Here is a 16,386-nt window from a genome sequence, read left to right as displayed (position 1 = left end):
TCTATTCTTCTTCATGATCGTTTTTGTGCCATGCCAATGGGATCTGGAGATGGCGCCTGGAGCAGGACAGGTTCCTGCAGAGCAAAGGGGTCCTGTGGGAGTTCCAGTGCCCAGCATCAGCCCTGGTCTGTGTCCTCCTCCTCTTCTGTTTGTGTACCAGAAAGGCATCCATCAGCAAGTGGTGGCTTAGTGTCCCTTGCTGGGAAAAGAAAAGCTGTCAGATGGGTCATTTTGAAGTGCATTAGCTATAACATTTTGCCTGGAGCTAATGCTTGAGTGAACGAAGGGGCGATTCACCTGGTGTTTGCTGGGGGGTGGGAAAAAGCTCATCTTACACTGAAACAGCTGCCTTGTGCAGCTTTTACACTGCTCAGCCTGAAGTAGTTTGTGCTCTTCAATGTTTCATGCTCTGACAGGTCGTGCCAATAAAAATACTGTTTAAATATTTCCTCTGAATGCTTAAAAAAACAAAACCAAAAGCAATCTGTTTGCCCGATCAACTTTTCAAATAAAATACACATCCTTAATGCAGGTCCTGCGTGTGATACTTCAGCCAGATTTCATTAGTTACATTCAAGTCATGGAGAATGAAATTCTCCTTTACTGAATTGAATGCATTCCACTTTAACTGCAGAGACTCCTACTTCATCCATGTTATGTGCAAATCCGGACTTCTCTGCTGTTTAGATGTTTCCTTTTATAGTAGTGAAGTTGGGCTTGGAAGTGCTTCCCCGTCACGGTAGATGTGTTTTCACTGGCTCGTGTGTGCACCAAGGCTTGGGAGCCTGACTAGAAACAGAAAGTGAAAATGCTTGTTTTTGTGTCCCCTTCTCCTGGTTAACCATGGCAGATGTTGTCTGGGGATTTTTCTCTGCCTCTGAGTGCAAGACTCATGACAGTGTAAACCAGCTGCTCTCAACTAGGAAATGAGCTTTACTCATTGCTTGCTTCCTTGTAAACAATGTCCTTAAGTTCTAGGCATTAAAAAAATCATAGTAGTTTCCCTGACATCGGTTCAAGAATCTTGTTTAAAAGTAGACGTTAAAGATTAACCTTTCATGGGAATAAATATCACCTGCCAAAGCTGCTGATGTGAGACATCCTCAGCCAGTGGTCTTGAAACAAGATAAGAGAAGCAGTAATCTTAGATCTTAAAAACTGCTGTTTATGTGATGCTTTCAATAGTCTTACTTTCAAGACGATGGTTAAAGGGGGATTGGATTTCCCTTGCTGGGTGGCAGACTGCATTATAGAAGCTCCCTGAGCTCTGTCTGGGGAGCAGCATCTGGCCACACAGCTCGTTACCTGGGGACCCACCTCACTTTGGATCTTCTCTGGTGTGCCCTGTCCAAGAGGCACAAGTGGCCACGGAGTGGACTCATGGCCTGCCTGGCATGTGTGGGTGTAGTTGTGAGTCTTGTAGTACTGTTTGAGTAAGCAGCAGTGCTGGTGCAGGCTGGGGGGTGACCTGCTGGTGGCAGCTCCACAAGAGCTGTGGGTTGTAAGGGATCCCAAACTGAATGTAACTGTAGTAACTCGCTTGGTTACTTCAGTGGGACCTCCGCTGGAACACGGTGTCCTGTTTCATGAGTTTATTCAAGGAAGATCTCAATATTCCAAATTATTAAGTCATGGCCTTGCTCTAGAGACAGCTCTGTTGGCACAGTTGCATCACTTATGAAACCAGGGCAATCTTTTGCTGGGATTCCCATCTTTTATCCTGATGGTACAGAGATCTGCTCTGATGCTTCAGAAACAGTGTCGGCAACAACATAGCAGTTACAAGGTCCTTTTCCACCATGAGCTCATATGTCTCCACAGCTGGAAGGGAGACCCCAACACCAGCTTTGTCATGGTCGGAGAGTGCTTGGGGTGCTTGTGGCACAGAGCACACCAGAGAGGGAAACCTGGTGCAAAAGAAGGCATGAGCCTTCTTGTGGACAGCATCTGCAAGGTAACTGTGTTGGAGAGGGAGTGTGAGTGCCCTCTGGGGTCAGAGGAGGCAGTATGGTGCCCTCCACCTGCCTGCCCAGGCTGGTGAATCAACAGCCATCAAGGGGCTTGGGTTGCTTCAGGATGGACGGCTCCTATCTTCTCAGTGAATGGTAAAGTCCTAAATACCCAAATTAGTGATTAAACAACCCTTCTAGAGAGAAAAAAAGTTAAACTTCTACAGATCTCTGGTACCGGTGCATTCTATTCAGAAGGGGCAGCAGAAAAGGCCCACTTGTGTCAGAGGTTGGCTGTGTGTATTGTTAAATGTGTCTATTTATCCTCTGGAAAGTGTATGGGGAGAGGGAGATGTTAGCTGGTTCTCCCTTACTTGAGGGAAGCAGTGGTAAGGGAAACACGGGAACTCGTTGGGTCGCTGGACTCCAGCACAATACCGGAGGTCAAGGAAGTAGCCCAAAATCCCCTGTCTTATGTTCCAGGGCTTTAGTAACTTCCTCCAAAAGCGAAATCCACATCGCATAAATCCAATTCTTATAAACAGCCAAATGAGCAGCAATAGTCAGATGTGGAGTGTGAGTCATAGGAGGAAAAACAAGGGCTCAGGGGAAACGGACAGGGTGCCGTGGCTGTTTCCTTTGCTTTGCTCTTTGAGGAGTGCTGCCAGCTCTCACATGGAGAGAGATTGATCCCTATCTATAGGCAAAGGTTTTGCATGCAACGTTTGTAACCTTTGTGTTTCTCTTATTCCCTGGGCCACATCTAGGTTTAAGCTTTTCAGAAGGCACACGGGATGAGGCACCCCGAGATGCAGAGGATTATGTTAGCAAGGTCATCGCCTTTAAGTATTCAGTTGCCTTCTGTAGTTTAGAGCAAATATACAGTTGTTGTTATTTGCATGAGTGGTATTGTTATGCAATTCTTCCATTTTAGGCTTGATGAAGAAATATCCAAAGATGTAGAATTTGCTTTTCATCAATGCAAACACAAACAAGACTGCCTGGTGCCAGAAGGTGCCTGGGTAGGTTACAAAATCCTTGTCCAGCACACAGACACAGCAAGCTGTGGCACTCCGTAGCCATCTCAGGGGTGACTTTCTCAGGCAGAAGATGCTCTATGCCCCCTCTGAGACCAAGAGGTGCTTGTGCTTTTGCAGAGGGTAGACCAGACCATGGGAAGGGGGGAGAGGGGGTTGCTCCAGGTCATGCTGTGTGTCCACTTGGGAGCTGGAGTTATTTGGTGATCTTGGCTTTTAAGCTTGCAGGCTTGTCATGTGGCATAAGTTTGCATATTGGCAGCGTATTTGTGTTTTGAACTCGTGTGTTTTCTGGGCTGCCAGCCCCCCCACCCTCTGGCAGTGGTTCCCAAGGGAATGCATTACTGCTGTTTGTTCAGGCTGAGAACAATAACCAAGACCTGCGGCCAGGGCTTGCATTGCCAGGCCTGGATCAGAGTAGAGTTGTGGTTGCACTTCTCTCCTCCCAGTCATGCTTTTCATTAACTGGGGATTTTCATAGTGGCATAAAGCAGATTTTGCTCTGCTCAAGCATTTCCCCTCACAGAAGGGAAATTGTTGTCTGCTGCTCCAGCCAGTGCCGTGCTTGGCAGGGCAGGATGCCACACTGACAAGCGGTGTTTTTAGCCAGGTGAATGAAACCTGGTGTGCTGAGGTGGGAAAGGATTGCACTGCTATTTTTGTTGGGCCTGCACACCTGGAGAAACCTTGTCTCCTATGGATACCATGTGATGTGTTTAAAAGAAAGTATAAACTCTGAAGATGGGCTATCAGTCAGCCCGTGCTGGAGGTGCTTTCAGTTATGGTTCAAAATGTGTGATGGGAGAACGAATAATGCTCCCTTCACTGCTTCTGTGTGCCATCACCATGTCAGCAGAACATATTTGTATTTAGATCTCTCTTCATGTTAGTTAGCTGGGAGTCAATGTAATTCTGGCTGTAACTCCCAGATCCACTGTGCCTGGCGCTGGCAGTGCCCCCAGTCTGCACAGACAGAATTGCCAGTGACGGCTGCATTACATGGGCTGGCTGGGGAGGCTCTGATCTGGGATATCTGCATTGAGACTTACAGGGAATTCCTCTGGGCTTTCCTGCCAGTGCTCGAGCACAACCGTGTCACTGTGCTGCAGCCACGCTGTGCTTTGCTAAGCTTTATCTACCTGTCGCAGTGCCAAGTGCCATGTCAAATAAAAGGACTTGGAAAAGCAAACACTAGGTCAAGTATTGCCAGAAGGTCAAGAGATGTGATACCTCTCCTTGACTTGGTGTTGGTGTGGCTGTACCTGGAGTGCTGTGTCCAGTTCTGGGACCCCAGAACAAGGCAGACTGGCCATACTGGAGAGAGCCCAGCAGAAGGGTGCCAGGATGCTGAAGGGACTGGAGCAGCTCTGCTGCGAGGAGGGGCAGGGACAGCTGGGGCTCCTCATTGATGGGGGATCTCATCTATGTCTGTTAATATCTGAGGGAAGGGAGCAGAGAAGACAGCCAGGCTGGGTGCCAGCTGGGTGCCAGCTGGAGAACAAGGGCTCCCTCCCAACACCAGGAATGCTCCTGTGCTGCTGGGCAGATGCTGGAGCCCTGGCACAGGCTGCCCCGAGAGGTGCTGGGTGCTTCTCCTTGGGGGTCTCCCAACACCACCTGCACATGGTACTGGGTGGCACCCTGCTCTGGGTGGCCCTGCTGGGGCAGGGCTTGGGCCAGGTGGACTCAGAGGTCCCTGCTGACCTCAACTGTTCTGTGAAGCCCCATATTTGCTGATATCCATGGTAATCCCCTGCTGGCATCCACTGCACTAATCCCGGAGTGGAGACTGGATGCTAAACCTGCAGCAAAGAGTGCTAAATAGGTTTTAATTCAGATTGGCTTAACGCTCTTATTCAGTTGTCTACCCAATCAGCCTGCTTTTCCTCACTTCTGCTAATGAGTACAAACACAAACATGCTGTATAATCATGTAGTGGCTGCTTGGGTACACAAGCTCTCCCTTCCAGAGCAGCACGTATTACATCCAGCTATGGGGCAATTGCAAAGCAAATTGAGCAACGCTGAAACTATGCCTGTATGTTTCAGAATGCAATTGGTAGGTGAAGGGAGCTGCAGCCAGCTGCCAATGTTCCTCAGCAGTGACTTTTCACAGAACTGCTCCAGTAAAACTTTTTTTTTTTTTTTTTTTTTTTTTTTTAAACCGGTTACAAGAAAAAGCAGAGTGAGACTAATTTTTTCTCTTGGCAAAAAAAGAAAGAGGGCACGTGGAAGTCATACACCCCCAAGCAAGAGCAAGGCTGGATGCAGAGACGAGCTCCATGGACTGAAGGTGGGCAGGGGGCAGCCCCCAGGCGCAGGTGCTCTCAGCCGCTCTGTGCGGTTCTGATAGCTGTGTCCTGATGTGATGCTGCTGCGGGATGGGCACAGAGCATTGTCGGTTCCACCTCTGCTGTCTGGTCTCGGGCTGTGAACTTTTGGGACTTGCAGCTCAAGGATGAGGTGCTGGGGCTGGGGTACGTACATTTGGCTGATGCGCTGGTTGGGGTGGGCAGGCTGTCTGTGAGTCTGTGCAAAGAGACAGGACAGCTCTCTCGGGAGCTGCGTGCATAAATCCTGGCAGGTTTGGTGGCTGTAGGGTGAATCTGGAAATAAGTGGTGCTGGCTTTAAAGAGCAGTGGAAAAAAATAAAGTAGAAAGGTTTGATGCAATGCATCTAGGGTTTTTCAAGAGGGTGGTGGCCTGAACTAAAGCTAACAGTAGTGGAAGAAAAACTAGGTGTAAGGGTGTAAGAACATACTGAAGAGAGATGTTAATTCAACCTTGTGCATGAGATTATACCATGGGTCTTAGCCAGGGCCAGCATGCCTGCCAGAGAAAATAGGAGTTGTTGTTTTATTTTTAATTTAGAGGAAATAACTCTAATTGAATGTTCTGAGACTGGAATGAGAGTATAACAATAAATGAATCACCCAGTGTTTGAAGTGCTTTTCTAATAGAGTAGGTGTAGCCCTGAACTGGGACTGTAAGAGCAAAATAAATTATCCATAGATGCTCCAAAACGGCAGCAGTTGTCTTGCAGCACTGTGATTTAAACTGAAGCCTGATTGTGTATGTATGATACTTGCTAAAAAAGACCCGAAGCTTCTTTCCAAGAAGCGTGCCTTATTCCCAGAGTACAACTTGTAAACACAATTAGCTGGTTCAGACCTTTTGGTTTGTGGGTCAGGTGACAGAAAGAGGAACAAAGTACACACAAACATGTCACAACTTTCTGTCCTGGGCTAAAATGGACTGTGGACTGGGAGGAGACATCACTCCCTGGCGTGTAGAGCTCGTGGCAGTGCCAAGCTGAGGCTGTCACGCGCGCCCCTGCACTGCATGAGGGTGGTGAGTGTGGAGTAATTGCCTAAAGTAATTAGGAAAATTACGTGAGACAGCACAAACTTTGGGCATAACACCTGCTCAACACAGGGTTAAATTCACAGGAATCTGTGGTGTGGAAAAAGAATGCCCCACTGCAAAAATTTCCCTTTGGCTGCCAGAGGAACAAAAATTAATCAGGGCAGGAGTATTAGTAGGCGCTGCATATACTAATATTTTAGGATTTGACATACTACATGGGCAAATGAAGAAACTCGCAGATGGGATTGTGCAGAGTTTGTTGACACATAAAAGGGATTCAGGCATAGTGAAACTGAGTCTGTTACAAACATCCATGACCTTACACCCTGCAAAAATCGCTCGTTTGGCAATATTAGTTGCCAGCAACAGCACTTAAGGGAATTGATGGGGTGGTAACGGAATTGGAAGAAAGAGGCATTATTAAAAGGACTCATTCACCTTACAATTCACCGGTGTGGCTGGTAAAGAAAATAAACAGGCAATGCTGTTCTGCAGGAGATTACAGACAGTTAACTGCTAACCCCAGACCTTTGCCTGCTGCAGTTTGAAACATGGCAGAGATAGAGAAAGCCTTCTGTGTATCTACCACTACAATCACCCCAAAGGTTTATTATAAACCAGAAGAACATCCTGCAGGATTTTACACTGGACAACCTGTGCTTGTGAAAATGCCTCATGTTGGAACAGTAGCAATGGTACTAACTAGTCCCAAATATCCCTACACATGGGAAGTCTAAAATTGTTATTTCACCCTCTTTCTAACCCTGCCGGCTGAATACAACTGAGCATATTTTGTTTCCTTTTGTAATTTCCTTCGGTTAGCATGGTTACATAGACGTTTTCTGAAACAATCTTAGCACATGTTATGGGATGCAACTGGGTTATTTGGAACAGGATTAGGTATACTAAATAGCGTTGATGCTGAAGTCCCGATGAATAGAATAACCGCTACTACGGATGACCTAAGGAAATTGGAATGACCGATAAAATCATCCTTATTGGCCTTAGGAGCAAGTCAATGGCTTCTATCAGACATTTTATCCCATTGGGAACAAACTGAAGAAAATGATCATCAGTTTATTTTAAATGCCCTCAACACATTCGAAGCCCAAGACATTTGTTTTGACAGTAAACAAAATATTTGTCGCTTTGAGATACACCTAATGAAACCCTTGAAACTGTACTTGTATACATTGGGAAAGATTGTGTTTGCATTAGAACCTGTGGTGATTCTATAGTCAGAGATACTACTATTGAAGATACCGGTAATCACTCTGTTTATGTTTGTAATTTTACCAAAATTCTAGAATGTGATTTTAGTTACTCAGCTTCTGTCACCTCTTAGCAACTTACTACATCCAATTATATTCTGCTTCCTTATCTGCCACCTACTCCTATTGGAATGAACCTTACCTTGGTGAAGAAATCGCTGTTACATGAAGACTTGAAGTAGCTGATGAAACAAGCTTGAGAAAATGGAATGAAAGACTCTGCTGTCCATCATGATATACAAGAAATACATCGAGTGACAGAAAGAGTAAAGAAAGATGATAAGGGTAAGAGCTTATGGCTCTGTGGAGCTACACAGGCAGATAGGGGAAGGAGCGGGGTCAACCACCCTGTAGGTCTCTGGCCTGTTGTAACCTTATAATGCACTGGTCAGTAACTAAAATGAACGTTGATAGTTTTTGCCCCTCCCATCCCCTCAAAAAACAGAAATAGAAAGAAAGAAATTCTGTTAGGGATTAGGGAAAGAAAGAAATGGTTAGGGATTATCCACATCACTAAACCTGTGCTCACAGGCTTTGATGTCTTCCTCCCCTTGTTCTCCCGATGCCAGCAGCAGCACATTTTACTGTAAAAGGCTCGGTTTATTGGCAAGCCACATTGCATCTTGTCATCATTAAGCAAGAAATAAAGATCAGAACAGAAACGATAATCACACGAACCTGTTAGTGAAATAGGAGCTTTGAACTTTCCCTGTCTGAGAACAGACAGGTCTGAAAGCTCTCCTTATCAGCAGTGGGGCTTTACCCCTTAACAGCTTCTGATAAGGAATGAAACGGGCAGCTGCAACTGGATGCAGCAAACAGGGCAGAAATGTGCTGTATTGGCATGGGGATGATGCTCTGGCACAGTTGCTAGCCCCCAAATCTTGCTCTTTCCGTTGAGGAAACCCATCCAAACAGTAGTAGCTGAATTGCTGGTCTCCACAGAAAGGTACGTGGTGAAGCTTTGAAGCACTGCAAGCAGTGCTTTCTAAGCAGCTATAAAGCGGAGCAGTTCAGTGGTTTTGCTCGGATCTGCTTCCTGACAATGGAGGGATGTCCATGAAAACAAAAAGAGCAGTTCCCTGGGGGAAAAATAACAGGGGAGGGAGATGCACAGACTTTGTCTTGTTTCCTAAATGCTTGGATTCCCTAAGGGAAGGATGCCCACAGCTCTTTCCCTTAGGTGCCTGCTGGTGGGTGCAGGCACCTCTCCTGCTGTGCATAAGGGTACGCGGGCACTGGTGCGTTGGAGCAGCAGCTGCCTAGGGCAAAGCAGGGCTCTTGCCTTCATGCCGTGATGCCAAAGGGAAAAGAGGAAAGTGGGTTGATGTGGCACACAGAAGCCAGAAGGCCAGAAGGATCATTAACAAGAAGGTTGTATTGGCCATGTGTCAGGAACATAAAACCCAGAGTTTCCTTTGTAGTTAAAGGAGATGTGAGGAGGACCATCAGGGAACGGCGCCTTGTGTATTTACTTAAACATGGGTTTGCTTGCTCTGCTGCTGAGCTTGGCTGTGGTTTTCTGGTGCTGCCTTTGAAAGCTCTGAAACCTCTTATCTGGAAGTAGCAGTTGGTGCTGGTAGCCACCACAAAGAGCTTTGTCCCACGGAAAGGAAGACCTTGTCAGTGGAGTTTTATCAACCAGGCTTAATACTACAAATCCTTCCTCAGAGGTTGTCTTTATTTCTCTTTTCAGTTTTGATTTCACAGTTGTTATAGGTGTGCTTCAAAGGGGTAAGCCTGAATTTCAGTAATCACCCAATAGTATTCTTAGTCCTTTGGCCAGGCAGATGAGATCAGAGCAGTGTCTGTGTCCTGCTCCAGGGACCCTAATGTTCCTTCCTTCTTCCTTTTCTTCTTTTTAGTCTGTGAAAAGCTGTGCTTTTTGATGCATCTAAAAATCTGTACTGAAGGAAAAGTAGCTCATGCATTTTGGCTCATGGTCTCAGAAATTTGATTTCTCAGTAGGCAAGAGATTTCCTGATGTCCTACCGTAGGAAAATAAGTAGCAGCTTAGCCCTAGTAGCTACAATTAATGGAGCTTTAGGCCATGGGAATGTAGTTTTATCCTTTTGGTTTTAAGCAGAGAAACTGTAACCCAGCCCCAGTTGAAACTAGAATAAAAGGGAGTAGAAATAAAACTTTTACCTAAAAGTTTCCTAATCCTAAGACAAGAGGAAAAGACAAGTCACACTTGCAAAGAATCGCCTAGAGACAGGAGACCAGCCAGGAGAAGATGAAGCCCCAGGCCCAGAAATGCAGCTGGACAACACAGATGGCGTGCACTGGGGATGTGGAGGAGGGAGGACTGTAAACTGGAAGGCTATCAGAAAATCAGGGTTGCTCCTTGGAGGCACCTAGCTTGATCTGTGGCTGTAATTTAACTCAGTAGAAGACTTCTTGTTGGCTTATTAACATTGAGAAAACCTAGACTCAAACCCTCTTATGGTGATGGGCTTGCATAATTTCCATAACACCTACTTAGCAATGGAGGAGAAAAAAAAAAAAAAAGAGGAGGAGTTAGAGGAGGAGTTACGGTCACCGTTTCGTTTTTTTCAGGGAGAAATCAAAGTGGCCATGAACCAAACCCTGCATTTTAACTTCAGTTTCTTTTCTCTAGTCCTTGGTCTCTACAATTAAAGGGAAAATTTTAATAGCTAGTTTTGATATTAAGCAGTAATAATTGTGCTAAATTCTTTCAGTTTCCTTTTACAGAACACTTTGTATTTTGTTTTAATTTATTGACTGGCTGTGGCCAAACTGGTTCACCTATAATGTTGGCTGTGAGTGTGCTTATAACACTTCAAACATCTTAGATCTGAGCTCCCTTTCTTTTCTGATCACTGAGATGCTTTTGGATATTACTTGTGCTATGTGTCTTTGGTCAAAATCTCCCTTGGTGTTTGGTGCGTGGTGTCTGTCCTGAAAACCCAACAAATTGTGTCTAGGTTAAAGGTTCACAGTTGCAGATGTGGTTCCAGTTTGGCACCATCTGGGAACTTTTGCTCCTCTGGAAAACAATCTGCCTTTTTGAAGAAGCTCAGCTGTGCATGTGCCTTTAGACACTGATGTAAACTCTGGAGTTGACACCATTCATTTCTTCCAGCAGATGAGGTCGCCTCACGTGGGAATTTTCCAAGTGCTGCTCTAAGCCAGTACAGACACGGTTCACCTCTGGAGAGCTGCTTTTTTTCAGACTTTTTCTCTCCCCAGATATGACAACGTCACTGTTTCAACCTGATTCAGCCAATGTCTGCAGCTCTACACAGACTGACAGTGAAACGAAGCAGAAATACAAGCAGTGTGTGAGCATGGTATATGTAGTGTATAGCTAGAGCCGCTTTTATGCAGGCTTCAAAATAATTCTCCTATCACTTTCCTTAAACAAAATGCCAGTCATAACAGAAGCTGCCTGGTGCTAGGGAAGGCAAAAATCACAGTTGTCATTCTGCAGTGAATCTGAATGCTACAGAAGGTATGACCAGGTCTGTGAAAAATGCGAACATTTCCCAGGCTGCCGCCAGCTTCTGCTGTTTCCTTAGGGCTTTTGGTAGAGGGGACCTTTTGCAGCTGGGTGACTGTGATTTGGCTGCTTCTCTGCATGGCTGTGTGTGTGCTGGCCTTGGCAGTGGTGGATGCTCAGCATGCCATGAAATGGCCCAGCCTGGCAAGCAAACACTGGCTTGGTCCTTGCTCCCTCATGATGTTCAAAGTTGTTTTGATTTGTGCCTTTCATCAGGTTTCAGATATTAAGTAATTTTGCTGTAGAAAGTTCAACAGTATTAAGACGAAGCAGGACACAGAGGGAAAGGGGGGGAGTCTGTGTTTCCAGAGGAGGCTCAGCAGCTGGCTACAGTGGCGTTGTACTCATCACACACTCCAGAAAGAGGCCCCTCAGCTGTCTGGCTCTTGTGCAGCACCCACTCTGCGCTGCTGACTCCTCCAGCTCCCTGCAGTGTCCTGGAGCAGGAGGCATCGCACCATTTCTGGCTTTGTTCACAGCACTTTGGTACAAATCTGGTGAAAACCCTGTGTCCTGTCAGGGCAGTCCTGGTGAACAGCAGGTTGGCTGTGAGGCAGCAATGTGCCCTCATGGCCAAGTAGGCTTATGGCATCCTGGGGCACATTTAAAAGAGTGTGACCAGCAGGCTGAGGGAGGTGATCCTTTCCCTCTGCTCTGCCCTGGTGAGGCCACATCTGGAATACTGTGTCCAGTTGTGGGCTCCTCTGTTAAAAAAGGATCTTCTAGAGAGAGTCCAAAGGAGGGCCACAAAGATGTTTAAGGGCTTGCAGCATCTCCAGTATGAGGAGAAGCTGAGAGACCTGGGTCTGATCAGCACAGGGGAGACTGAAAGGTGTGATCTGATCAATGTTTATAAATATCTGAAGTACAGGAGGCAAATGGATGGGGCCAGGCTCTTTTCAGTGTCATGCAGTGATAGGACAAGGGGCAATGGCCAAAAACTGGAACACAGAAGTTCCACACAAACACGCATAAGAAATTCATCACAGTGAGGGTCACAGAGCACTGACACAGGCTCCCAGAAAGGTTGTAAATTCTCCTTCTCTGTAGATATTCAGGACCTGCCTGGATGCTTTCCTGCTCAACCTACTGTAGCGAAATTGCTTTTAGCAGGGGGGGCTGGACTTGATGATCTCCAGAGGTCCCTCCTAACCCCTACGATTCTGTGATCCTGTGCTTGGCTGGTGTGCAGCTTCCTGGCATGGCCACCAGCCCTGGCTAGCTGGGAGCTAGCGAGGCTGCGTCTCTGTTACTGACCGTGGCCTTGACATCAAAGAAGTCAAGGATCAAAATTACTGCTATAATCTTTCTGTGAGACTTCCCCATCCACAGGATTAGAAGGAAATCTCTCTTTCTTTTTGCCCTGGTTCCATCTTCTCTGCTTCAAGGGCAGCACCTTTGGGGTACAGCTTGCCTCATGGGCTGTTTGCCCAAGGGGCTCTCATTTTCTGCCAAGCCCACAAAGTACCGATGTTGCATAAACACTGAATGATACTGCAGGTGTGAGATGCAGAATTGGAGAGTGAATTGGTGATATATAAATGTCAGGGAACTGCATTCGGTGAATTCTTACTCAGTTGTCCGTCTGGTGAAGAATCAACTGTGATATTTCTTTCTCAAAGTAGTGGACTCCTATGAGGGATGAATTCTGGCCTTTTAAGAAAATTTTAAATATATATGGAGACTTTAAAACCTAACAGCTGTCTGAACACCATGATGTGGTTCTTATGCTGACCTACAAAAGCTCTTTCTGCTAGTGGTATTTTGAGTAGTTGCATTGGTTTCTGTTGCATTGTTGTTTCTGTTTCTCCACTGCCAAGAGATACTTGTGGCTGCTGTTTTTCATTGCAACATCTCTTACACTTCTCATGAATAAAATTTACTGTGTAAAATTTTGTAAGGCAATGTTGCCAGAAAAAGTTTTTTTTCCCTTTTGTTCACAGCCTGGATGGGTGAATTACTTTAGCAGTAACGATCACTTTTATGATATTATTTAGATTGTCATAAACAATTATGGTTCTCGTTTTATATTTCAGCTGTAAATGATTACATGAGCTATCTTCCTGACGTATCAGGTTAGCAGACGATCCTATTGCATATATGAAACAGGAAGTTTTGTCAGAAAGTAAGATTTGGAAAGCAAAACACACTGGGATCAATGACATAATGATACAGTGACTATCAATGCACAGGTCTGGGATAGATCCCCGGTCTTTATTATTACCCTCTCAACTTCCCAGAACATAGAATCACAGAATCATTCAGGTTGGAAAACACCTCTAAGATCATCTAGTCAAGCCTTTAACCTAATAATGAAATAAGATATGTAAATAAACATCACATGAAAAAAGATATGTTAAAAAAGCAGGTAGAAAGTTCTCTGATGGGACAAGGAACAGAAACCCTAAATACTACTTGTAGTGTTTTACTACTTGTAGTAAACACTACTTGCCTTAGAAAAAGTCTTGCTTTTTCTGTATTCATAGTATTTTATTTTCATCTCCTGTCCATTTCTGACATTGAGTTCCTGGGTAAAGTTCTGGCCAAGGTTAATGTTAATGTTTTGGGCTGGTATTTCTGTAGTAAAGGAAAAGAATTTTGTAGTGTCGGGATGGATCAAAGAAAGCAGAAAATTGCTTGGCCATAGGAGAAGGTTCAAGGTGGAGGATTTCTGGAAGTCAAAATAAAGCCTGACTCAATAGTACAGTTTCTAGTATCACTGCTGTATACATAAGGACCCTAATGGTGGTGACACCAGTAAAGCACAATACAAATGTCTGTCCCTCACCCATTGGCTTGGTTGCCTCCATGTTGGTTGGACTTTGAGGACAAAACTGTCAGGGATTGAAAATTTTGCCTTAAGTGGAAATTGGTGCATATGCAGGAGTAGGCTGATGTTCAGCTCTTACTTTGTACTCCATGGTTTTATATATGTTTTAGCAGATTATTGTCATGTTGCAACCTTATTTGCAGATCTTGTATTGCTAACATAAGATAAGGCTTGGCAGCCCACAGAAAACCATTAATTTCTAAAGCATCTTTTTGGTATATAAAAGGAGGAGAATTTCATCACTGAGGACAGATGTTAAAATATTTTTCCTGTTTATCAGGTACTGAATTTATAGTTAAAGGTTGCAGTGCTAGCTACATCTGTAAGAGGCTGAGTGGCAGGATGGACATTATGAGAATAAGCAGTTCTCAGAGAAGTTCTTGGATACTGAAGTTCTTTGCCTGTTCCCAGATTTATAGTATAGGCAATATATGTTTTCCCTAGATTCTGTTCTATGCTTGTAGAAAATATTACCAATGGTTTGTCCTTCACGGAATCACAAAATGGCTGAGGTTGGAAGGGATCTCTGCACGTCTAGTCCCCTGTGGAGCAGGATAACCCAGAGCACCTTGTGCAGGATGGCGTCTAGGTGGGTTTTGAATATCTCCAAGGAAGGAAACTCCACAGCCTCTCTGGGCAACCTGTTCAGTGCTTTGTCACCCTCACAGTAAAGAAATGCCTTGTCATATTCAGCTGTAACCTCCTGTGCTTCAGTTTTTGCCCTTTTTTCCCTCTCATCTTCTCATTGGGCACAACTGAAAGGAGACTGGCTCCATCCTCTTGACACCCTCCCCTCAGATATTTACACACATTGATGAGGTAACTCTTCAGTCTTTTCTTTTCCAGTCTTCTCTTTTTTTCTTTAACTTCAAAGGTAACTTCTTTTCTGTGGGGAAAAAAATGCGGGGCAAAAGAAAAGTAGATTTTTGCGTTAGTTTCTCAGATTATTGATATATTTTGGACTGACAGCATGCACTGGAAGTTAAATCATAAACTATTTGAACTAGCTGTTTTCACATGAAGAGTTTGGTCCTACCAGCACTTCCCCACACCACTCAGTCATCCAGAAGAACAGAAAAATCGACCACTGGATTCCTTGGCTGTAATGTGCTCCCTTGTGCTGCTATTTGCAACTGTCACACTTAGCAGCTGGCAAAAATGGGAAGTTTAGAAATAACCATGATGTTTATGTTAAAAATAAAAAATAAACTCTTGTCCAGCAAGGAAAAGGGTTTGTTCACCCTGAGTGCCTCTCAGTAGAGCTGCTCAGGACTGCTCATTGGAGCTTCGAAAGGAATGAGCTCTGAAGTGCTCTCTGCACTGCATGGGCCAATGTGTGCCTTCAGGGAGAGTCCGTGAGGTGGTATCTGAGACAGACAGCAGGGTGCAACAGTGCACATGACTGAAAACTCATTCTTGGTGGGAAATGTAAGGGGATTCATCTCAGGCATAGGGAGTGGCAGCGTGCTTTTCCTGCCCTTGTTTTTTTCTGTCACTTGAGACCACTTGCAACCAGGAAACGGGATCAGACGGTGATGTAGCAGAGAAAAGGGGTCAGGGCAGGATTCACAGGGGCAATAAGGGCCCTTAACTCCTAATGGAGGAGCTGTATGCTGCAGTACGTGGGACTGGCCAAGCCTGTCAAAGGTGGCAGCTCGGACTTGGGCCAGCTCTACTTGTTTGTGCTGGGTTTATGTGACAAGGGCTTGGTAGCAGGGGCTGTGGGGGCGGCCTCTGTAAGTAGAGCCCAGCAGCTGCCCCATGTCAGATCAGAGCTCCAGACAGCTCCAAAAGGGACCCGCTGCTGGCCAAGGCTGAGCTAGTGCAGTGTTAGTGACAGCTCTGTGAGAGCAGATTTAAGGAAGGAGGACAAAACCTGCTGCATAGCAGCTGGGAGAGAGGAGTGAGAAGTGGCCCTTCAGACCCCGAGGGCAGTGTGGCAGGAGGTGCTCCAGGCACGCAGCAGCAGTTCCCCTGCAGCCTGTGCAGAGGCCCCTGGTGGAGCAGGCTGTCTCCTTGCACCCATGGGTCTCACATGGAGCAGATCTCCACGCTGCAGCCCATGGAGAGCTCCCGCAGGAGCAGGCCCTGGGATGAAGCTGCAGCCTGTGGAGAGGAGCCCACGCAGGAGCAGGGGGCCTGGGGGAAGCTGCCGCCCGTGGGGGACCCATGCTGGAGCAGTTTGCTCCTGACAGATGTACGCCATGTGGTATGGAGCCATATGGCCCATGTGGGAGCACTTCTTGAAGAGCTGCTGCCTGTGGGCAGCCCCTGCAGGATCAGTTTGGGCAGGACAGCATCCCGTGGGAGGGACCCCACGTGGAGCATGGGCAGAGAGAGGATGAAGGAGCAGCAGCTACAAAACATTGTGGACTGACTGCAGCCCCCGTTCCCCTGTGCCATTCAGCATG

General features: G+C 46.0%; 1 protein-coding gene across 5 annotated transcripts in view; it reads left to right on the top strand.

The window, feature by feature from the left end:
* Nucleotides 1-16,386, top strand: part of LOC137841644 (uncharacterized) — a 59,846-nt gene that overhangs the window by 28,919 nt on the left and 14,541 nt on the right. Inside the window, exon 1 of one of the 5 annotated variants that reach the window (XM_068654751.1) lies at nt 5,014-5,278. The exons of 2 other annotated variants lie outside the window; for them this stretch is intronic. In XM_068654751.1, the coding sequence (XP_068510852.1) occupies nt 5,018-5,278 (261 nt within the window). In that variant the 5' untranslated portion in view covers nt 5,014-5,017. Of the gene's footprint in view, nt 1-5,013; nt 5,279-7,883; nt 7,908-16,386 lie in introns of those variants that run through there. 2 more of the 5 variants (XM_068654752.1, XM_068654753.1) reach the window with 2 other exon arrangements.

The sequence above is a fragment of the Anas acuta genome, chromosome 18, assembly GCF_963932015.1.
Source record: "Anas acuta chromosome 18, bAnaAcu1.1, whole genome shotgun sequence".
Lineage (NCBI taxonomy): Eukaryota > Metazoa > Chordata > Aves > Anseriformes > Anatidae > Anas > Anas acuta.
The sequence above is the reverse complement of the archived record's forward strand: the minus strand, read 5'-3'. Positions and strand labels throughout refer to the sequence as shown.